Below are 25,482 nucleotides of genomic sequence, written 5' to 3' on the forward strand. Positions count from 1 at the left end.
TATTAGTCCTAACCTAGAAGTTATTACCGTCTTTCTTAGCAAAGTAATTGTTGATACATATGAGAGTATAATCTATTATGAGGGTATAATCTATTATTATCTTAAGTAATATAAAGTCAGTTCCCTTCGTATGTTGGCCCTAACCTAAGAATTACTTCTGTCTTTCCCACAAAAAGCCAAGTAAATGCTCCACTGTTCATCACATTCTTCAGGTGGTCGCAGAAAATGGAATTGTGCTCTTTTCCATGATGTGTCTGCTAGCAGGTCTTGAAGTATTTGTGTTTCTTGATCCACCAAACTCAGCGGTATTGCCTGATGGTTTCTGTATAGAGTATTTCTAGCAGCCTTGCTGTCAGGGCCAAAAATGTCTCTTGGTTGATTCTTGCGTGCAGTCGCCTTTGAATAGACTCTGTATACTTTATCAATCCGAATCTCTTCCTCCTATAAGTAGTCCTCCGGGCTTTTTGTGATTTCCATCCTTAGATGTTTTCCCAAATTCTTCTGAGACGTCTTTAATTTTAATGCTCCTAGCTTTGAGTTCTACTTCCAGAGTTCTCTCCCACTCCTGTTGTTTGACTTCCAGACATTGGATTCTCGTTTGGTGTGTTGCTGGCTGATTTGTGTTTTCATCAACTGTTTTCTTCAAACCGTCGATTCTGTCTGAGAGCTCTTTCCTGGTATTTTGAATTTCATTTTCAATCTTTTTGACTACTTTCAGTATCTCTAAGTTGCCTTTGTTTAACAAATAAAACATCTGTGCGTTTGTTAGATTTTCCATTTCTGTGTGCAGTATGCAGTAACAGGAACTCTCGCGAGAGTTCGAGTGATCAGACGTTATCAGTTAAAAAAATCTCCGTATTCTGTCAGGAACTTCCCCTGAGCTCTCATTAACAAATTCTCAAAATATATCAAAATATTGATGTTATATAGAAAGACTGTGGGATGGAAGACAGTATGGTATGTCTTTATCTTGTCATATTTCAGAAGCTAAGTAGAGCTATTACTTGGAAGGGAGACCACCAACGATGACTCTGCAGAGCAAGGTAATGGCAATCAACCTCTACTACTCACATACCTTGAAAGCCCGTTACTGATGTTATCATAAGTCAGCGGCAACTTAATTGCATTTTATTTAATTAATTAATTACCCCATTTGTGTCCCACAACTTCCACACAGTTATACACACACATACAGGATGAAATTTCTGCCCTTGACCCATCCCAGTCAGGCTTCCGGCCTGGCCATGGGGTAGAAGGTTTTTTAGCAGTGTTCAACAAAGTTGACCATGAGCTTTTACCTCACCGCCTCACCAACACTGGGATACCGAGGACAGCTCTCAAACGACTGATTTATTTTCTCTAGGGTCGCAGACAAAGGGTAGCAATAGGAAAGAGAGCAGCTAGCTGTCATCAGCTCACATGTAGAATCCCACAGGAAGCAGTCCTTTCTCCTATCTTATTTAATATCTTCACGCGCCCTCTTGCTTAGTTGGTGTGGAGGTTTGGACTGGGATGTCACTAATATGCAGATGACACCCAACTCTTTCTCCTGATGGATGGCCACTCTGATTCTCCCCCAGAATCCTTAGCCAGATGCCTGGAAGCAGTAACAAGATGGCTCAAGAAGAGTTGTCTGAAGCTCAACTCTTCAAAAATGGAGGTTCTGTGCCTGAGCAGGAAGGGACCAAGCGAGGAAGCGCACCTACCCAACCTGGACCGAGTGTAGCTATCAGGGTGTGATCCTTGATGCCTCCCTCTCCATGGAGTCACAGGTCATGAGAGTAGCTCAGCAGGCCTTTTATCACCTATGCCAAGCCAAGCTATTAGCACCCTACTTGGCACCAAACACTTAGCCACAGTGATCCATGTGACGGTCACCTCTAGATTAGACTTCTGCAACTTGCTCTAAACAGGCCTTCCTTAACTTTGATCTGGAAACTGGTCCAGAATTCCACGGCCAGGATCCTCACAAATACACCACAGAGATCCCACATTCAGCCTGCACTTCAACAACTCCACTGGCTCCCAGTCGCATTCCAGATCTGGCTTAAGGTTTTGGTAATCACCTTCAAGGCCATATTTGGTCTGGGCCCAGTGTACCTGAGAGACTATCTCTCTGCCTATATCCCCTGAAGAGCCCTACATTCTGCTGCCACCAACTGGCTGGTGATCACTGGCCCCAAAGAAGCCCACCAGACTTTAACCAGGGCCACAACCTTCTCTGTCCTAGGCCCCACAGGTGGAACGAATTCCCTGAAGAGGTCAGGGCCCTTCCTAAATTTTCACAATTCTGTAGGGCCTGTAAAAGTGAGCTCCTCCACCAGGCATTTGGCTGAGGCTGGCCAATCCAACATCTGCTGGTGCCCAGGACACCCCCCTTTATGACCTGAACCAAACTGACCTGCCTATTGGGTTCATGTTAAAAGGTGTTGTTACAATGTGAATCTGTTATAATATTCTTTTGAATTTTGGAATCACTGTTATGATTACTGTTACTATATGATTATGATGTATACCCACAACGTCTTATGGGCCTTATGGGAGGGTGGTATAGAAATGCAAGAAAATAAATAAAATAAGACTATTATCTGACTCAGTATAAAGCAGCTTATACAGACAATGCATGACTCAATATAAAGCAGCTTCATGTGATGCTCCTGAGGGGCCTCTAACATCCAGTAACAGAATTTGGGAATGACTCAGCTGGCTACAGCAAAAGAGAAAAACTTGAAAGCTCCACTCCGTTGATAGCTGCATACATGCAGTAATGGGGCCACAGTTACTCAATGAGTTTTATGCCAGAGTGAGGATTTGAACCCAGATCTCTTCGTTCAATACTCCTAATCACTGCAGTGGCTTTCAAGGAGCTCCATTACCCCTCCTATTTACTAATTATTTAATTTATTTATACTCTACCCTTCTCCCCAATGGGAACTCAAAGCTATTTGCATCCCTGTGGCCTATTATGCACGGCCGCTGAAACGGCGGCATGGAGAATGCGGAGGAGGAAGAAGCGAAGCAAACTGCTTACGCACGGGATGGAACACAATTGCAGCAAAACCCAGAATATCTGATTACGCACGCGGCTACTCTGAAGCCGCTTCTGGTTGTGCCCTGGTCCCAGGAAGCTCCACTTTCTTCCACATCTCGCTAACACTGCTTTTTCGGTGGCATATGTTGACTCTGCGCCCGGTTGCCGCCTGCAGCATGCATAATTGGTGATTTTAGCTGCCGCCATTCCACCCCGAATGTGGACCTTCCACTCCGTGCATAATGGGCCTGTGAGGTATATTAGTCTGGGCCTGTGACTGATCCAAAGTCCCCCAGAAAGATTCCATGACAGGGTAATGATTGAATCTTGAGGACTCTAGCCCACCACTCTAACCACTACACAACACTGACTCTCCATGGTAGTTGCCACCTTTCATGAATGAAGACCTAATGCTTCTAATCAAAGCCTGAAGAGGGGAAAATCCAAGTCTTGATATCAGTAGTTCAAGTCAGTTGAACGTTCAGTGATAAATGTCTAAGGAAACCCTAGCTGTGCCATACCCAGTGGGGAAATATGTTTTTTATTTATACAATAATAAATTCTCAAACAATTCTAAGTGCAGAATAAGCTCTAGCTGTTATACTTAAAGGTGTAGTACTTACTTGATATTACAATGAACAAACTGTAATTAGGTTTTTTTTTAAACATTACTTATTTCCATAATTTAAGCTAAATATCCATTATTATATAATTATACATAAGGCCTTGACTTTATTTTTCTCTCTCAGTATCTGGTGTAGTCTGTTTTTCCCTTATTTTTACCAACATCTCGTTTTCAATAGCTGGTATCTAAAGAGAGCATAAGAATGTTTTGGGGTTGTTCTCAAAAAGCACAATTTTTTAAAATCAATTCCTGCTTCCATGTAACGTAAACAATGGGTTCAATAAAAGTCACTAAAGTTTTCTTAATACAAATTTGTTATATATTTAATGAAAAGAGAAGATCTGGTGTAAAGTAAATGTAAACAGGCAACAGTTTTTTTGAAAGTGTTTCTTCAGTGCAGCATTTTATTATGGTAAGAAAAGACAGGAAAAGCAAATTTTTCTACGGCTCCTCACCCCATGGAACAGTTCTGTCAAATTTTAACAACTAACCATTAAATCTCATGAACCATATCCTGCGGTTAATGGGCTGTTAAGATTTTAACGCTTTGCTAGTTCTACTGTAAATTCCTAAGGCTTTCTACAGCAGTGACAAGATGTACAACAACAGTAGTAAGAAGTAAAATGCACACATTGGTATTGTAGTTTGACAAAACACAATCATTCTGGCATCAGCTAGCGCAGAAAGCATTCACAGCACATGTGAATTAATATGTGGAAAACAGATTTACTGTGGCTATTGGGAAGAATTAAATACTCTCTTGGTTATGTATAACGTGAAATAATTTCAAATCAAAGTTACTCTCCTTCTGGATGAACTAATTTGAAAGAACTAATTATGCAAAGGACATGCTGTCACTGTAGTCCCTCCTCTAGTAATGGTGCATGGAGGGCAAGATAGCATGCAAGCTGGTTTCAGTAGCACATCTAGGAACAAAAGAAGCAGCCCCTGAGATAGGTACTGAATACAGGACACTCCTCTACCCCCTCCCCAAACAAATTATGTTAAGACCAACCCAATTAATATTATTTTAAATGAATATTAAAATACCATTTTGTACTATGAACCACATTTTTATTAAAATATTAAGTATTCTCAAGAACTAAATTGAAGTGTACATCATTATAAAAAGTACTGTAGTTTATACTTCTACACATTCTTGGATGTAGCTATAAGTTGCTTATCCATACTCAGAACACAAGAAAGGAGGAAAGAATTTGCAACTTAAATATACAACTCTGAAATATACAACAGGAGTAGCTCATAAAGAATATGGTGCACAAGAGTGCATGTGTCCAAAAGCTACATTTCGTACAGAATGCTGTCTAGAATGGGTGACAGACCATATGACTCTCATGTTGTTACACCTACAGTGGCTCTCAATTTAAGGTGCTGGTATTGACCTTCAAAGCCATACAACTTGAGACTAGCATAGTGCCATATGAGCCTACATGCCCACTCCAGTCAGCTTTGGGTGCCTTACTAACTAAGGCTAGATAAGTGGCAATCCAAGACAGCACTTTCTTGGTTATGGGACTGAAACTCAAACTCTCTCCCCAGAGAAGTTCATCGGACTCCTCCTATTCCACAGCCTTTCTCAATGTTTTAACCACTGAGAACCCCCTGAAACATTCTTTACACTTCAAGAAACCTGTGATGGTATCAGCTCTCTGCTGGAAGAAAGCCAGACAGACAGAAAGGAAGACAGGGAGTATTAGTAGAAGAAGAAGAGTTGGTTCTTATATGCCGCTTTTATCTACCCAAAGGAGTCTCAAAGCAGCTTACCCAAAGGAGTCTCAAAGTGGCCTTCCCTTTCCTCTCCCCACAAAAGACACCCTGTGAGGTAGATGAGGCTGAGAGCGCCTTAATATGACTGCTCGGTCAGAACAGCTGTGGTGAGGCCAAGGTCACCCAGCTAACTGCACGTGGGGGAGCGCAGAATCAAACCTGGCTCACCAGATTAGAAATCCGCACTCCTAATCACTACACCAAGCTGGTTACTGGTTGCAGCCCAGATCAGGTTCAAGGTTCTGGTTTTGACCTTTAAGGCCCTTTGTTGTCTGGGACTCACATAACTGGCCACCTGTCACCTTACACCCCTTACAGGGCTTTACGCTCTGTGGGTACCAACTTATTGATCGTTCCTGACGCCTGGGGAAGTTTGACCAGGGCCTTTTCGGTACTGGCCCCAACCTGGTGGAACAAGCTCCTGGAAAAGCTGAGGGCCCTGCAGGAACTTTCTGCAGGAACTTTCTGCAGGAACTTTCTGTGTTCTGCAGGGCTTGTAAGACAGAGGTCTTCTGCCATGTCTGTGGTTGAAGCCAGGGCATGGAAGGCTTCCCTGGAAGATACTGCCACCATAATGTCAGATCATCGTTCGCTGGTAGTTGTCAGCATATGCAGTCCCCTTGCCGCACGGAGAGGCAGCCACACTGGCTGTGGGGAGGGGTGATAGTTTTACCGCCAGCTTTCTGATTGATTAATAATGGAGTTTTTGATGGGGATGGTTGTTTTTATGTGGGTTTTATTCTCATGTTTCATTTATTTATTTCTGTTTTGATACATATGTTTTGTTATGTGACACTTTCCCATTTCTATTATCAACTGTTAATTAAAAACTGTTCTGTATCTTTAATTAAATGTATTGATTCAGGAAGGGAAGCTAAACAGGAAAGGAAGCTAAACGACTAAACAGAATATTCATGTTCACGGCCCAAGTACCAGTGGCTGGCAGGAACAGGGGGCAGGCTTTGACTTTTGAGGGGTATATAATTTGCGATTGTGAGAAACAGGATATTGAACTAGATGGGCAATTGGTTGACTTTAGCAGGGTCACTTCAGCGATATGTAAATCTGTAATATGGCCATACTCAGAATGCCATTTATAGTTGTGGTTAGTCAGTCTAAAAAAATGATACGAGAAAGGTTGCTTCCACATAGATGATCTGTTCTGTATCAGCTCACACATTGGAATTTTTAGAGCATCCATATAGCATCACCCTCCTTCATTTTATCTCCATAGTTTATAGAACCTGCTGAGATCCCATACCTCGAGGAAGTTGGTTAGACTTTGATAGGAAAAGCGTGGGCTGCTGATTCTTTCCACCCAGTTTCTCCATCCCCCTATGCCCACCATTTCCCCATCACCACTCCTAAACTACTTTCAGCTTAAAAAAAAAGACAGTGGTACACATATCACTATAATGCTAAAAGAATATACACACTAACATTTTTTTCAATACCTAGGAAGAAGCCCTCTGACAGTACATGGAGGATATGGTGGGCACAATGAGAGGGGATGGGGAAAACCAAAGAAATTCCAGGTGGATTCACAATTACCAATGTAAGTTGTTCTGCATTTGCCATAGTAAAGAGTTCACAACAGGAAACCACCTTGTGACTGACAGTACTTTAAAGATAAACCTCAAATTTCTAGAATATCAAGGAACCAAGAAGTGAAGGGTTAATTCTTCACTGTGTCAGAGAGCTTGAGTGACAGGCTCGTCTAAGTGCTCTAACTGGCCAGCAACAGGTGTTAGAGAAATTATATGAGAGCGGCATGCTGAGGGAATTGAGTTTTTTTCTGACAGACCTGTGTCAAGAGACCAGTCTGAGCCTTAGCTGCTAAAATATCTACTCAGAGAATAATTTAGACAGAAGACACAGCTTTGATTAAACAGTCTGGATTCAGCCTAAGCTAAAAGCAGATCTGCACAGACAAGAGAACTGGGAATAGTGTTTGGAAGAGTGAACTGTGCACTGAATTGGGAGAGTGAATTGAGCTATGAAACTCCCAATCAGACTAAACAGGAGGAAAGAAATCAAAGAACCAAACTACTCTCTGTCTTGCCAAGTCACAGTGGCAAATAGTTCTTTTATTAGGATTTGAAAGCAATAAGCACACTGGTGTAGAGGTACATGGGTTGTGATTTATTTAGTATGATTAGCAGGCAATTGCAAAACAGATTTTCACAGTTACATCAATCAGCATCAAATCCAATAACACCCTTTCATACTCAACTAATAAGCCATTTTCTAATTTCTAATCAGCCACTAGGACCCCGGTCAGCCGCAGAAATTGTGACCCCTGGCCAGGGATGTACAGCGTCTGGGCCCAACCTACACAGAGTTCCCAGTGTTCAACTAAAAACTAGTTTTTAAACTACAACTAAAAGCCCCAAACAGGGGGGGGGTGTCTCTTACTACCCAATACGTCATATATTAGGAATATTTTTCATAAGGAAAACAGAGGCCCGTGATGTCTCCCAATTATAACGCACCACCTGTTAAAGAGCTGAGATCATGTGAATCTTCACCCAGCTTCCTATGTCCAGATTCAAAAGGTTGAGATAAACATGTTTATATATGAGCAATACCTGCCGCTTACAGCTGCATTTTAGCAAGATAGCTAAAAGCAACGCCTGCTTTCAGAACCCATACACAATGGAAGGAACAGAGCTACGTGGTGTGAGAAAGGACAAAAGCCTGTCACTAACTCCTCGTAGCAATATCTTCCGCATTATTTTCCCATACACTCTTACAAAGAAACCAAGGAAAAAGCTTCTGTACATTTCAAAACCCTCTGAAAGCTGTACAACTACTGAACTTCTACAACAAAGTTTTTCCACATTCCATTTTACATTTCCCTGCATATTTAATAAAATATTTTCTTTGGTTCGACTTTACCACTGTCTCAAGTGCCATTGAAAAGGGGTTTATAAAATAGAGCTCCTATAATCTTACCTTATCGTTCCAGGGATGAGTTAAAAGCTAAATTATCTATCAGTGACAGGATGGGGCAGCCAGCTTGATTACCTACAATGAAGTAACCATACTACTTTTGGCAGTGAGAGAACAGAATTTTATTTTTGTAGGAGGGAGAATTTTACCCCAGTGCGGGGAAGTGTGCAGGGGATTCATCATATACCCCCATGTGGAAACAACCAAATGTGGAAAGAATAAAGAAAAATCAAAGTGGAGGGAGGTAACATGAGAATTTATTCTGTTTAAATTCACAAGCTTGCAATATTATGTTTCAAAAACTATAATATCATCATGGAATATATTACGGTATTTTCCAACAATTTTGAATTCAAAATTCTCCCTACCCATCGAAAAAAAATTCCAGTGTCAGTTACCTACTGACATCAAATATTACATGGAAATTATTTTATGCAGAATGTCCTTCAGATTTTCACACAGAAAAAAAATGTCATCTAGTTGATAATTAATTCTTCACAAATGAAAATCTAGGTATCTTTCTAACAATCAAAGTACCAGTGCAGATCCTACTTACAATTTAACTTAATTCTGTATATCTTATGTCCAAACAAATGTAGGCTTTTATTAACATTTACTGGGTCTGAGAAATAGTAACATTAATTCTTTAAAGTTAAACAAAAAAAAAGATAATTTATATACAAAGGAGCAATTGCTGCCTGCAAATATTCTGATCCTCCAAGTGTTCTCCTGGCACAATGCCCACTAGAAAAGAGTCTGAGGTGGGGAAGCATTTTAAGGACAGCAGTTTCTTGTATATTCTTTTGTTTAATAATGTTTTGACATGAGTTTAAGCAGGATCTCCTTATCTAATTTAATCTAATCTAATATAAAACAGATCTTTGACACTTATCTCTGAACCAACACTCCTACCAATTACCAGACTGTAGAACCATTTTCTTCTTAAACAGTGAACAACTTGAAATGCATATTTGACGATTATTTTAAAATATGTGGATAATTAACTTTCCCAAGGGCTTTCTAAGTGGCTTTTCAGTCTGCAGTATATTGTCAGACTAAATGACACCAGCTCCAGCAATGAGAGGAGGACTGCTTTGGCTAACTATTTAATTTGCCTGCCATAATCGCATCTAAGGAGCCTCTTGTGGCGCAGAGTAGTAACGCAGCGACATGCTGTCTGAAGCTTTCTGTCCACGAGGTTGGGAGTTCGATCCCAGCAACCGGCTCTAGGTTGACTCACCCTTCCATTCTTCCGAGGTCGATAAAATGAGTACCCAGCTTCCTGGGGGGTAAACGGTAATGACTGGGGAAGGCACTGGCAAACCACCCCGTATTGAGTCTGCCATGAAAACGCTAGAGGGCGTCACCCCAAGGGTCAGACATGACCCGGTGCTTGCACAGGGGATACCTTTACCTTTACCTAATCGCATCTAGGCCTTGGAATCTCGGGATTCCTAGCATGTGTGAGCTGAGCACAAAAGCTGCTCGTGCTGCACCTATGTCTGGTATGCTCAGTCCTGACAGATTTTAAAATTTATGTGGAAACCGGGAAAGGACATCAAGATCCATTCATTGAGAACTATCACTGTGTATTAAGTGGGCTAAAATTGGAAAATCCTAAGTTCAGATCCCCACTCTAACAAGGAAGCTTGATGTGTGACCTTGGGTGAGTCTCTTCACTGGGTTTATTATGAGGCTATAATGGGTGTTGTACAATACTTTGGGAAGTAATACATGTTATAAAGGAAGTAAATATATAAATACAGCATATTTTTGTTAGGCAAATTTGTACTTTAGAAGCACTGCATTAATAGTCTTGCTCTATCCCTTCATAGCATCTTTTAAGACACATGAGACCAACTCCAGAAAGAATTGTATACTCTGAAACCAAGATGGCTGAGCGCCATCATGGGCCCCCAGATAGAGATTCGATCTGTCTCCCCTTATGACCCGGAGCCAAACTAAGTATATCAGAATAAAAATCATTTTGCTTGAGGCTACCATGAATCTCTAGTCATAAAATAATTGGCCTTTCAGTCCATTTGAGACAGGTACAACTTATCAGAAAATAGAGGTATGATATTCAAAGTTGGCCTCTAGCTTCAGGATGATTCTGGGAGTTCCAGGGACAAAAATTAAAGCCATGGGAATATTTGGGTCAAAGCTATCTTAAGACAACCCTCTTGTGCTTTTTGCAATAGAAACTAAGGATCTGTTTGTGGCAGGCATACCTCATCAGAAAATAATGCTACATGTCTGAAAATTGAGCACCAACCCCAGAATAATAATTTTTTCACTACAGGGCGAAAAATGAGGGGAATCAGAACATGTCGAACCAGGTTATCTTCACAGCAGACAAAATGTGGTAAGAGAGCTTTTAAGCAACCTCTTGTGGACAATTCACCACCTCCCAAGCAACCCTGTTCCACTCAGGAACTGCTCTTAACTGTCAGGAACTTCTTCCAGATGTTTCACCAAAAAAAAAATGAATTAATTTCAACCCACTGAGCCAACAGAAAACAACTCTGCTCCATCTTTTATATGACAGCCTTTCAAGTATTTGGTCATAATATCACCTCTTAGTCGTCTTCTTTCCAAGCTAAACAGACCAAGCTCCCTCAACCTTTCCTCATACGATTTGGTCTCTGAACCCCTTACCACCTTCATAGCCATCCTCTGGACACACTCATTTCTCCACATACTGCTTGACTGCCTCCTCCCATATGAACCGACCCAACACTCTGGTCATTTCTAGCTCTGCTTCAGGTGCCCCATCTTGGTGGCGACACCAAACCTTGGAACTCCTTCAATTGGAAGGTTTGTCTACAGTTTATTATTGACTCTTATCACTGTCTTCTAACTTATATTAAAATAACTTTTAATGCTGTTTTAATGTCTTGATGCTTTAATGTTGAAATGTTTTGAAGTTCACTGTTTCAATGTTGCAATGTTCTGATGCTCACTGCCTTGGGGATCTTACCCAGATGGAAAGGTGGAGTAGAACTGCTTTAAATAAATACCTCTTTTCACCCTGAACTGAGCCTGTAGCTCAAAAGGGGAGAGAACCTCTTACAAATGACTGAATATGTCTGGTGATTTTCTGAGAAGTAAGTATAATTTCTTTTGGATTTGTTCCTATCTCTCAGGTGTCCATCAATGACATCTGTTTTAAATAACTGTGCAGCTTTTGGCATCTAAACTCCTTTTGTCTTTTCTATCAATCAATGGGTCAGAAACTTCACCATCAGCAAAGTCCAGGTTGAAAGAATTCTTCAAAAAACTTTTCTTTGCCACTGTTTGGCCTCTGTCAATATTTCCCCAGATTTTCCTAAGGATATGTTACAAATAATGGACTGTGAAGAAAATTATTTGAAATGGGTCCAGTCAATTTATTGCAAACAGGAAGCAAAAGTTTTGGTGAACAGTATGATTGTTGAAGATAAGCTTGAAATAGTAAAGTAACAAGACAAGGGTATCTACTTTCACCATTATTATTCCACTTGATCCTAGAAGCACTGGCAGTCGAAATAAGACAAGACAATCATTGGAATAAAACTTGATAGTGAAGAAGAGTACAATATTAGAAGCTATCTTGACAGAACCCAGAACATCAATCCCAAAGCTGATTAACCGTTTAAGTGAATTCGGACAGGTGGCTGGCTACAGACTAAATAAGAAGACCAAAATCGTTCTCAAACAGGCAGACTCTTAGGAGATTGCTGGATGAACAGAAGACCCCCTGAAGAATTTAATGAAAACTGGGGCTTTTTCTTAAAATCTGATGATTTAGTCTATTAGACTATTTCTTTCCTACTTGTTTAGTGATTTAAAATAAATAAAATTTAGCTTTAAAATATCATAAGAAGGTACCTAAACACCACCAGTCTAACCCCTCCCCCTGCAAAAAGCAGGATGACCTGTAGCATCCCTGACAAATTCAATCTTTCCAATACCTCCAAAAACCCACATCTCTATACTACTTGATTTCACCACTAAACTGGTCTTATTGTTTAAAGGTTTTTCCTACATCACACCAATCTCTCCTCACCCTAATTTATACCCATTATTATGATCCTATCCTTCACTGCTAACTGAAATAGCACCCTATTCTCCTTTAAATAACTGACCTTCATAAAAAGAGTAAGCATATCCTCCCTCAACCTCCTCTTCTCAAGGCTAAGCATTCCAAATCCACACAACCTCTCTCAATAAGGCTTATTTCCAATTATTTTTAATTGCTCTCTTCTACATCTGGTCTAAAGATTCTATCTCCATTCTATAAAAAGGCCTCCAGAACTGGACGCAATATACCAAAAGGAGTTTGACCAGTCCAGTATACAGTGGTACTATCAATCTCATGACCTAGACATTATGCATTTGTTGCTTTACTCTAAGACCAAATCTGCCTTCTTTGCTGCTGCATCTCACTGACTACTCATATTCAATTTGCAGTCCACCAAACCCACAAGATCCCATTAACCCAGAACAGTATCTTCCATCTGGTACATATGCATAACATTTTCACTACCCAGATGCAAAACCTTACATATATCTCTATTAAACCACATCTTGCTCACATCTGCCCATTTTCCCAAGAAGTCAAAGCCTGACTGTATTTTATCTCTATCTTCCAGGGTGTTCACTATCCCACCTAATTTGATGTCATCTGCAAATGTAATGAATAGTTCTTTCATGCCCTCATCTAGATTGCTGATGAAAATTGCTGTTTGGGCTGTATCAACAGGGGCATAATATCAAAATCACAAGATGTCATAGTCCCACTGTATACGGCAATGGTCAGACCACACCTGGAGTACTGTGTGCAGTTCTGGAGGCCTCACTTCAAGAAGGACATAGATAAAATTGAAAGGGTACAGAGGAGAGCGACGAGGATGATCTGGGGCTAAGGGACCAAGCCCTATGAAGATAGGTTGAGGGACTTGGGAATGTTCAGCCTGGAGAAAAGGAGGTTGAGAGGGGACATGATAGCCCTCTTTAAGTATTTGAAAGGTTGTCATTTGGAGGAGGGCAGGATGCTGTTCCCATTGGCTGAAGAGGAAAGGACACGCAGTAATGGATTTAAACAACGATATAGGTTAGATATCAGGAAAAAAAATTTCACAGTCAGAGTAGTTCAGCAGTGGAATAGGCTGCCTAAGGAGGTGGGGAGCTTCCCCTCACTGGCAGTCTTCAAGCAAAGGTTGGATACACACTTTTCTTGGATGCTTTAGGATGCTTAGGGCTGATCCTGCGTTGAGCAAGGGGTTGGACTAGATGGCCTTTATGGCCCCTTCCAACTCTATGATTCTATGATTCTTCTATAATTCTATGATTTAAAAGTACTGGGCCCAAAAACTACACTTCAATCAGAAAATAAGGCATTAGCTACCAGTCTTTGGATGTGAATATCTTACCAATTCCTTATCTATTTTACCATCTTAAAATCTAATATACAGTTCTCCAACTTGCTATCAAAACATTATGGGGAATCTTATCAAATGTCATACTAAAATCCATATTTACAAAATCTAAAGCATCCCCACGATCTAACAAACCTCTTAGCCAATTAAAAACGAAATGACATAAGCCTGACAGGAACAAATCCCTACTGGCTACTAGGCATGTGCACTTCAGACCACTCCAGCCAAAAAATCTCTGATCAGCCGAATACGATCCAAACTAGAAAGCCCCATAGAGAAACAGAGCTGAAATGCGCTTGTCCAAATCGCTGAAGTGTGCTTCAGATGACCGTTAAAAGTCTAAAGGGACACAGACAGCCTGGAACTGCCTTAGCTTTCCCGCTCTGTCTTTCCTGTCTTTGCCCCAACTCCTCCAGGGCAAAGGGGAGGGGGAGGGAGGCAGACCAATGGCTAGGCTCCCTAGAGGAGCCCAGCCAATCATTGCAGTGACGAGGTCTTGCAGTATGCTAAGCTTGCTTGCTGCAATGTAAGGCAAGGCTGAGCCCTCAAAAGGAAGATCCTCAACTATGCACTTAATTTCTAATGGCAAGACTACAGAATGATATCAGGAATGACACCTAAGGCCCACAGAGCTATTTATGGCATTTAAGGAAGTATCCAAATAATGCTTGCCAGTGTTTATTTGCCATTTTGACGGTCAAGATGTTGGAAGGCACCCCTATTGAGGTACCCACACCCGCGCCTCCCTCCCCCCTGCCGCAGCCCGGTACCGAGGCCTCCACGGCCCGGTACCGGGCCACGGCCCGGTGTTGGGGAGCACCGCTATAACCAATAAACAAATTAAAAACTGAAAAATCTCCAGGCTCAGATGGTATACATCCAGCAGCTCTGAAAGAATTCAAACGCAAACTTGTGAATCTCCTTACAAAAATGTAATCAGTAAAATCTGCCTCCATTCCCAATACTGAAAGGTAGCTTACAGGTACCTTTAAAACAGGTAGCAGAAGAGATCAGGGGAATTATAGGTTAGTTATTTTAATGTCTATATTGGGTAAATTGGCACACTGATCAAGAGCATAACTTCTGTAAGAGAGGATCTTGTCTCACTAACATTTTAGAATTCTTGGGGGGGGGGGTTTCCACAGAGCTTTTAATAAAGTTCTTCATCAAAGGCTCCTATGTAAACTCTTGTAGATTAAAAACTGATTAATTAACAGGAAACAGAGAGCGAGTATAAAATGACTGTATTCACAGCAGAAGTGGGTAAGCGGTAGGGTACTGCAGGGCTCAGTACTAGGTGCGGTGCTTTTTAACTTGTTCATTAATTATTTGGAGTTGGAAGTAAGCAATGAAGTCACACTAGGTTTTTCAGGGTGGTGAGAACCAAGGAGAACTGTGAGGCGCTCCAGAGGGATCTGTTGAGGCTAAGCGAGTGGCCATCAATGTGGCAAAAAAACACTGGTGCCAAAAACCCTAACTATAAATATACATTAATGGGATACAAATTGGTGGTAAGTTACCAGAAGAAAGATCCAAGAAAGATCTTGAAATCATGGCAGATAACTCATTGAAGATGTTGACTCAATGTGTGACTGCAATAAAAAAGAGTAAATGCTATACTATTATTAAGAAGGGGACAAATAGTCAAGCAGTAAGCAGCATAGGGTTTTGAAGGTCAATTTTAGCACCTCGAGATGGGCTTGGTAGAATCAGCCAGTATCAAATACCTCTGTATAAATCTATGGTGCTACCTCATCTGGAATCTGTATATAGTTGTGGTCATTGCATCTCAATACATATATATATTGGAGCATTGGAAAAGGTGCTGAAAAGAACAAATAAAAGGATTAAGGGGACAGAACACCTTTCCACTGAAGACAGATTAAAGAGGTCAAGCTCTTTCACTTGAAGAATTGATGACTGAAGGGTGACATGATAGACGTTTACAAAATCTCTTCAGAATGCACCATTCTGAACAATGCACCATTCTGAACAATTGTTTAAAAATTTAAAATATTTATTTATTTATTTATTTATTTATGCAAGTTATATACCGCCCCACATTGTGATATCTTGAAGCAGTGTACATAGAACCAGTGGGGAATGGGAAGATACATTGAAATATTTGGAATGGTATGAATTCGTAAAAACAGTATAAGTTATAACAAGTATAACAGTTATAACAATAACAACATTTGGGTAATCACAATAGTTGAAGAGGGATAATCATTACCTGTCAGTAATGGTGCTGACACATTGAATGTTGTACTGCCTGGCAGGGGACCAGCTATAGAGGTTCCTTGACACTTGTCTCATCTGAAAGCATGGTAGAAGAGCTCCTATAGTTCTATTAGGACCTTGATTTCATTAGGGAGCTTGTTCTACCAGGTTGGGGGCACGGATGAAAAGTCTCTGGCTCTAGTCGAGGCCATGGAGATTTTTTTGGGTGTAGGAATCACCAGATTGTTGGAGTAGATAGAGTGTGTCACTCTTCAGGGATGTAAGTAAGTAAGTCCTTGAGGTACGCAGGATCCTGTCCACATATGGCCTTGAAGATAAGTTCCAGCACCTTAATGCTATTTGGTGTCATATACACAGCTCCTCCCTGCTTCTGGTTGTATAAACCAGTTTTAATCCAAAACAACATTTTATCCCATAATAGTCTACGCAGCAGCCTTTGGTAAGGAACCTGATTAACAGATTTATGAAAATCCAAATATATTGTCTGTTACCCCTCTAGAAAAATTCCAAAAGACTGGTTTAGAAAGGAGTTTCCTTTTAAAAAGCCAAACTGATTCTTCCAGAATACACTGGGTTTTTTTTAAGAGCTTAATAATTCTATGTTTAGTAATAGTTCTATCAATTTACCTGGAAAAGATGTTATGCTCACTGACCTGTAATTTCCTACATCACCTTTTAAAAAAATTGGCATTAAATTTGCTACCTCATGGAAGTATCTCTAATTAGTGCCAGCTAAGAATATGTTCTATAATATTTTGTGCTAAAACTTTAGAAACAAATCAACTGCATTATAATTAGCCTTTATTTTTCTTTTACTCTGTTTGGTGTAGTGGTTGGGAGTGCGGACGTCTAATCTGGCAAGTGGGGTTCGATTCTGCGCTCCCCTACATTGATAAAGCTGTTCTGACCGAGCAGTGATATCAGGGCTCTCTCAGCCTCACTCAACTCACAGGGTGTCTGTTGTGGGGAGAGGAAAGGGAAGGTGACTGTAAGCCACTTTGAGACTCCTTCAGATAGAGAAAAGTGGCATATATGATCCAACTCTTCTACATTATTTTAAAATATTCTGTTCAAAAAGCATTGTGTATACAGATAATCACATTCATTTCAAGATTATATTATTGCTACATTTAACAAAATTAAAGCTGAAAACAATGTAAACTTTGGATGTTTTCCTCCACTGAAAGGAAAGTAGTCGTTTAATCTACTACCTAATGTTTTCTTACAAAATTGAACGTAAGCAATATTTCTACCCTATGCATTACTAAAAATGCAAACACTTCAATTCTAGTTTTCTTTTGTTGTGTGATTGCGAAAGCAAATAAATGAGAAAAAGAAAATAGAAGAAATGAGAGAATTTCAACAAACCATACCTAGTAATAAGGACCGCATTATCATGGTGGGCAATTCCATTTTCTGGAATGGTGTTTCCATCACTTTGGTGAGATAGAATGGATTTCTGCCACTTACAGAAGCTATCAAGGGACTTGTCTGCATGGTGATTTATCTCCAAGTTTGGCTGCAATACAACATGCATACCAGAAATGTTCCAAACAAATTACTAGGGTCAGCGGTTCTGAAGTCTAAATCTGATCTATAATTAGAGGCAGTGATTTCTAGGAATAATTTCTTCTTGCCAAACTTTATCTCTGTTCAATCTGAACTACAGTTTATTTTGTGCAAACATTTTATCAATTTCACGTCAGTACTTGAATATGATTTTGTCAAAAGTAAAAACTATAAACTAGTTTTAAGCATTAGCTTTTCCTCTACACACACAAATATGTGGGGGGAAAGCACAGCAGTGCTTAAAGTTTCAAAATACAGAAACAGGAACAACAACAACTTTCTAGTCTCCCAAATATGAAACATTCACCAAATACAAGTAAAATGTTAACCATTTTAAATGAATATCTTTCTAAGCTCCTCTAACTTTAGATCACAGATTTCTGCAGATAAACTTTATTACTAAATAATATTTTTCTAAACAATAATGGGATGAATTTTGTAATAACTAGATGGCATAGGTTAAGCAACTGGGCATATGACAACTTCTTCTTACCTGATCTTCTGTGAGGACAATTAAACGAGTCACTATAATATTCACAACGTTTCCTAGGCTGGAATCACGATAAAGTTTGGCAACCTGACCTCCAGAAAATAAGAAAAGACACAAAGTCAGACAAAAACATATGCAAATGTTGTATGTTTGAAAATAATTTGGTGAGGCAATGAGTTTTCATTCAGTGCAGAATATTTGTTATACTAGGTAAAGACCTTTCAAGTTGGAAAGGCAGGATGAGAAAGGAAGGAGAGTTTTCCCTGACCCCAATCAGCGTCATCCTAAACATTACAGCCATTCCCTTAATAAACCTGATCCCATCCCACAACATTGTTCTGAAACGTTATAATAAATGCCGCTCCAGGCACCAATGGGATCTATTGCAGGCCAGGCCCAACTCCTCTCCTGCCTTCGGCGTCCTGAAAGGGACAAAAAATGCCCCTCCGCCCTGGCTGCCTCATGTGGAAGCAGTAATCAGGGGCAGACTGGGTGTGGCAGGGAAAATCTTCCCCCAACAAGGGAGGCAACGGGGCTAACTGTCCAGTTGCAAAGAATCACCGGTGTCTCAACACAGCCACTGCCATGTACAATGGGTCTATAGCAGGGGTAGTCAAACTGTGGTCCTCCAGATTTCCATGGACTACAATTCCCATAAGCCCCTGCCAATGTTTGCTGTCAGGGGCTCATGGGAATTGTAGTCCATTGACATCTGGAGGACCACAGGTTGCCTACCCCTGGTCTATAGGGCTTAGGGCTCTTCTTCACTCACTGCATTGCAGCGCAACAAGTTACTGCTATCCGAACACAGAATGCATGTTGCCAGTTTCCAGTAATGATAAAAACGATAGCACAGGGAACCCTATCTCCACAATTCTGCAGCATCATAAAAAGAGAAGAAACTGCTGAAGAAACTTTTTTAAACCTTGCAGTTCAGTAGACAGTGCAATAACAGTGAATAGTGAATGAAGACTGCACTAAGCAGGACTGAAATATTTATTCATGTCTACTAGAAAAGCAATTCTGCTTTACACTGAAAAGTCCTTGAAAGGTGTTAAGCCTCTATGTGGAACCTAAGAAAGTGTGACCATGACATATGGTTCTAATTCTTGCATTTGCTTCTAAGTTGTTGCCTGTTATTTTCTCTGCGGAAGTGACAGTATTTATATCAAATGCTATATACTAGTTTTCCTTCCAAAATTTATTTCTGAGACTAGATGAGGCAGCCTGCCCTTTCTTGTCAGAGTAGATTCCCACAGTGTTCTGCGTCTCTGCAACCCTTTCTCAACAAAATTACCTGCAAGTAACACCGAAATTACCTATAAATGCCTCAGCCTGCAGTGCTAAAGAATACGCCAAACTGTTTACTCAGGAACAGATTTGGTTCAGGAAAGACTCCAGCCTACCACTCGATATAGCAGGTCAGAACACTGCCTTGCTAACTGCAGCATTCCTCAGATACAGTTACAGTCAATTTCATTCTTAAAAGAGAATCCTTTTGACTTACATGGGAGATTTATTAAATTAGAAACCGCTTCCTACTTCAGTCTGCTAGCATGCCTACCCCAAGTGGATTTACTTGTGAACATTATCAGCCATTTCAAGTAGATAATTGGCTGGGAGCAATGATTTTAGTGTGATGTCCATTCAGAATGTACCAAAAACATGGCAAGAGACCACTAATGAGAAATTTGCTTCTCAGTAACAAACACAGTAGAAACTATTACTAGTAACAATACCTAGAAGTGAGCTAACTATACTTGGAGAATATCTTGGATTAAAAATAGCTGCATATAATTTTTTAAAATTTTTAAATCTAACATCGTTAATGCCTACAGTGTTAAAACGAGCTATATTAACATGTAGATGGATCAAACTTACAATATTCATGACACTCAAAATGTAATGCTCAATATCTTTTCGACCATGGTATCCCACCATCATTTTGTCTGCTACTACCAGCGTCTCCACAAAACGTTCAGTGCTTACTGATCTCTTCTGCCGCTGAGGACTACTTAATGAGTGATTAACTGGACGTGAAGTTGGAATACCAAAGGTATTGTTCATCCACAAAAGTTTTTTGCTTCCTGTGAGGTCTTCTAGGAATCAAATAATTAGTGACATCAAATAGTTTGCTATTTTCCAGATTCTTAAAGGAGTACTTGTACTATAAGCAGAAATTAAACCCTATCTTCTCATAAACCCATCCTGGGTTTTCACCAGATAATGCTCAACAGCCTTATTTGACATAAAAAGTCTAGCAGTGTAATAGGCAAGCAGAATTACACCCTTCAGTAGTCTTAGAAGGGTGAATGCAGGGGACTTAGAAGGATATAAGTTTGCTTAGCATCACACTATGTATGTGTGACCAAGTTCTTCTCAAAGGCTGTTTTTCATCACTGTACCAGAGGTATGAATCCACACACGGACTTCCAATCACTTTGTTTCAGCTTTTACATGGTTAAATATTTGTGTAGCAATTCATGTTTCAAAGTATGTTTGTGGATACGTCTGTGGTTACCACCCCAAAAAATGGAACATACCTCTATCTCTTGGATGCACACATATTTTACAAGGTGACAAAAAAGGCTATGTAAAGCAGGTATATAATCCCATGATTCTGGCCAAAATAAAGAATTTAATTTGTATTTTCTGGTGTGTATGTGCTGACTTAATTTAAGTCTGTGCATGATGTACAGCCTCCACAAATTTGCACGCATAATGTTAGCGTGACAGTAAGCAGCAGCAAGAATATATATACATATAAATGGTACTTTTACGATGTTTTGATATCAGTTTGAGTATAATAAGGCATTGTCCTCACATTGAGCACATCAGTAACTTTGTCATGCTTGCTCAGAAATAGGGTTAACTGAAATAGCTAGAGTTTTCACACCCAGTTATAAAATAACTGCTTTTAAATAATTAAAAAATCATAGCTTATATTTTCGCACAGTAAAGCAATAAAACTTGAATCCTGTATGATAAATATTGTGCTGAAGAATTTCTTATTCAGTAAGTGTCTGTAACAGAAGTGAGCTTCTGTTACTTAATGAAAATGCATGTCAGAAAAGGGATTAGCTGAATCTTATGCTATTTCAGTAATAGGGGCAACACAGCATAAGTCAGATAAGATCTAAAGACACACATGGCCCAGGGCTAGCCTAATGGGATACCTTATTACTGTGTTCTGTTTTGGAAAGCCAGCCTCATTTCCTACACTGTAACAATAGTACAACAATACTATTTCAGTAGGAAATTAATAATACCTTAAAAAATAGCCCCATATCCTAATATCAGCTGTTTTATTTATTTCCTTTTAAAACTTGCACAACACTCTCAAACATACAGTGTTTCAGTATGAATGATTATCATCAATTGTAGAAAAAACTTACATCATACTAAGAAATGTGAAATAAATTTTAGGAGACATATGAACAGTTTTATATATAGAAGCTGTTAGGCAGAAACAGTTTATTGCAGATTTCAAGACAACTTCTCACTCTTTAAAAAGGATTTATTTTCCACCCGAGCCCAACAACTACTTTAAGATTCCATGGTACAATTAAACAATTATATCGGCAAACTTATTCTAATAGAATCCAAGATATTTCTTCTGCTGCATGAAAATATAAATCATATTATTTTAAAGGATTGAAGATACTATTGGAGTTCTGATTTATTTACCTGAAACATCACAATACGTATGATCATAGAAGAGTCGGTGATACATGGCAGACTTTTTATAAATAACATGAGGATGTCCACTTTCATAACTAAAATGATTGGAATTTTCAGTTATGTTTTTTAGTGGCTCAATAAAATACTCTTCATCTTCTGTAGCAATAACACCATGCTTAAAAAAAGAAGGAAAAAGGACAAGTTACTCAAAGTATAAATGTATAAATGTCTTTGTTTTCGCATACAAAATATTTAACTTGCAGGGAAGTAAAATTGCTATTCTGATGTAAAATTTGTTCCTTACTCTTTGTGTCAGAGTCTGTTTCTGAACTGGGAACTTTGCTGTCCTGGCTGCCATGTGGGAGCACAAATCCGGGGTGGAAGAAATGTACCAGGTCAAGAGCTCTCCCATGCAGGAGCAGGAAGAGGCGGGGCAACCTGCCCGGCTCAAACTCCAGCCTGCAGCCTGGTGCAAACCCTCCGGTGCTGAAATGGACACTGTGGCCAAAACCCAGGTGTCATCAGGAGGTCCATCAGGAGAATGCTTCAATAAATTGTGGCTTGTTTACATCCTACAAGCCAGCGTTCCAACTTGAATTAAACCATGGTAGGGGGGTAAGAAAAAAACCATAGTTTGTCAAAGTGCCCAATTTGACCAAATTACAATTAGAATAGTGGTGTCCTAAATCCAAAGATCTTCATTCTCAGTATACAAGGAAACAAAGATAGAAGGCAGGAGTGCACAAGCCAAATGACATTGTTCTTTTCATTTTAAGAAACAAAACATCACTGTGTTTTGTTCATGACACCTGAATATTACCCAAGTCTATTTTCCAAGCACAGTATTAAAATGAAGAAACATAAAAATGTTCATGAATTATCTGTGCTTTCTAGATTGTTATCCCAAATGCTATCATTAGCATTTAGAATGGGGTCCTTTACACCCCTGCCACGGAAATATGTCCTGATATGGGAATATCTCTCTCTCCTTGGAGAAAATGAGTAAGCATTAATAATCCTATTTCATATACACCATTAATGTCCAAGACCACCTTGGGTATGTGTTCTACTCCTTTTGCAAAGTTGTGGGAGAAAAGAACTCAGTGTGAACAAACTGTAGTCAATTTTATTCCACAAAACCCATGTTTAAAACCATATAGTTCACATCTATAAAATGTCAAACCAAAGCAATTTCAACTAAACATTTTAGATAATGTACATAGTGATGTTGATATGACACAATAAAATTATTTCCATAAATGGTTTAATAAATGAGACATTTGTTATTAAAAGATGTGTTCAAAGGAATTATTAAATAGATTCTCTCTGTTTTATCCAGAAGGCAAAGCCCAACACTATGCCACTTTGTGCAAGTTGAGACAAACAGGCATTATTTGCATGGGTTATCTATACACTTGTATATTTTAGAAAGTTCTGGGGGATTAAGAACACTGTTCCCTTCCACGCAATTTCCTATGTAGGTGGTGGGGAAGGGTGAGACAACGCCAACTTTCTCAGCAACATCCACTAGTAGTGTCAGAAAGCAATAGAAATGCTCCACATAAAGATCATAGCTATTGAGCTGGTTCTTACTGTCAAATGTTTAAGATGAGTGTATGCATGGTTTAATATTTAAAAACATAAATAAATATGGTGGGGATACAACAGCACTTGAATGTGTAAAAGTACAATAAGGAAGCAAACCCACCCCTGATAGTCAATAGTACACTGGTGTGGTAAGGAATACCAAGGTAAATGACCTTGTATAGAAGAAGAAGAAGAAGAAGAAGAAGAAGAAGAAGAAGAAGAAGAAGAAGAAGAAGAAGAGGAAGAGGAGGAAGAGGAGGAGGAAGAAGAAGAAGAAGTTGGTTCTTATATGCCGCTTTTCTCTACCCGAAGGAGGCTCAAAGCAGCATATAGTCACCTTCCCTTTCCTCTCCCCACAACAGACACCCTGTGAGGTGGGTGAGGCTGAGAAAGCCCTGATATTACTGCTCGGTCAGAACAAGCTTTATCAGTGCCGTGGTGAGCCCGAGGTCACCCAGCTGGCAGCATGTGGTAATTAATTAAAGTAATTAAAGGTGGCAGGTACCCGTTAATTCAAGACAGTAAATGCAAAACTTATACTTTACCAACAGTATCTCAATTGATACTGTGGATAGATAGAGGAGATAAGGCCTGACTGCTCCTTAAAAGACCGGATCCTGAAGATGAAACTGAAATATTTTAGCCACCTCATGAGAAGGAAGGACTCCCTGGAGAAGAACCTAATGCTGGGAGCAATTGAGGGCAAAAGAAGAAGGGGACGACAGAGAATAAGATGGCTGGATGGAGTCATTGAAGCAGTCAGTGCAAACTTAAATGGACTTCGAAGAATGTAGATGACAGAAAAGCCTGGAGGATCATTGTCCATGGGGTCGCAATGGGTCGGACATGACTTTGCACCTAACAACAACAACAACATCTCAATTGATAACAGAGAAGCATGTTAACTGAACTCTTTTCTTTAATCTGATTAAAACTCCTTGACTAAAAGTCCTGAATGGTCAAAAAATCATTTGTTAAATAGCATCATCCAGATACAGCATTTAACCAATGAAAAAATCTTGCAACAGCTAGGGTAAAGGATTAAGGAATCTGTCAGATAAAAGGAGTAAAACTAGTTTGTAATGATAAGACCCAGATAAGTAGACATGTTGGTCTGAAAAACCAGAACAAAGTTCTGCATGCACACTTCATACAAAATCTTGTTGTTGGTCTTAAAGGTGCCACTTAACTCAAACTTTGTTTAGCTTGTGATATGACAAAGATGAAAAATTATCTCGGTATTGTGTTTAAAACCTATTTTGAAGGCTAATATAAAGAGGATATTCCAATAAAATATGTATTAATGTACCAATTTTCTCTGCAAAAAATACAAAGGTGGTCTGACTAAGGAATCTTTCTTAATCTTGCCTTCAAAATAGCAGTGGACTGTGCATTCAATTGAGATAATAAGAAAGCTTTAAAAAAACTGAGTTAAAAAGCAAAGGAAGACAGTGATTTTGGTGGAGGAATATCCTGCGGGCATGAGACCATGTGTTCAAGTAATCCCTTTCTTGGATATTCTTCTTGATGTAGGACTTAACAATTGCAGGTTCCAAGCCCTGAATGATATCAGGGTTTAGTCCAATAAAAGAGAGTTTTGTGGCAAGATTCTTGGACCAAGAGGATTTATGAACCCTTGAGGAAAGATTTCAGCAGTTCAAGACAAGACAGAGAACTATTAACAGGATCAAGAAAGGTGGAAACATCTGAAATGCACTTTTAACTGAAGTCTTATGTTGCTGTATTATTGAGAAATGCAATGGGAAAATGGCTTCATTTGACTACATCCAACTTCCAGGTACAAATTTCCCTAACCTTCTCTATCAGTATACAGTCAGAAGATGTCAAGCTCAAAGGTTCTGAAATTTAAAGAGTGGATGAAAAACCTAGACCTCAGGATCAGGTGGAAGATACAATCTAAATAAATAAACTTTGTTTTTGTATCCCACCCTTCCTATGGAGCTCAGGGCAGGTAATAACACAATAGAATCATAAACTATAAAAATCTAACCGTACTTCCAAATACATGCCAGGCTTCTGATTGGCCTTCAGTGGGAGGACCATGCCCTACTGAGAGCCAGTCAAAGGCTCTTCTCTG

At 39.6% G+C, this 25,482-nt stretch overlaps 1 protein-coding gene across 11 annotated transcripts in view; it reads right to left on the bottom strand.

Annotated features, from left to right (window-relative positions):
• The window catches only part of ADAMTS6 (ADAM metallopeptidase with thrombospondin type 1 motif 6), a 140,356-nt gene that overhangs the window by 88,201 nt on the left and 26,673 nt on the right, over window positions 1-25,482 (bottom strand). For all 11 annotated transcript variants that reach the window (XR_013233055.1, XR_013233056.1, XR_013233057.1 and 8 more), the window contains 4 exons: window positions 21,804-21,972; window positions 19,998-20,215; window positions 18,120-18,203; window positions 17,431-17,576 (listed from right to left, as the gene is read on the bottom strand). Coding sequence is in view for 8 of the 11 variants with exons in the window: in XM_077347240.1 (XP_077203355.1) it covers window positions 17,431-17,576; window positions 18,120-18,203; window positions 19,998-20,215; window positions 21,804-21,972 (617 nt within the window). In the remaining 3 variants the exon portion in view is untranslated. The remainder of the gene's footprint in view (window positions 1-17,430; window positions 17,577-18,119; window positions 18,204-19,997; window positions 20,216-21,803; window positions 21,973-25,482) is intronic.

Source organism: Paroedura picta, chromosome 7 (assembly GCF_049243985.1).
Source record: "Paroedura picta isolate Pp20150507F chromosome 7, Ppicta_v3.0, whole genome shotgun sequence".
Lineage (NCBI taxonomy): Eukaryota > Metazoa > Chordata > Lepidosauria > Squamata > Gekkonidae > Paroedura > Paroedura picta.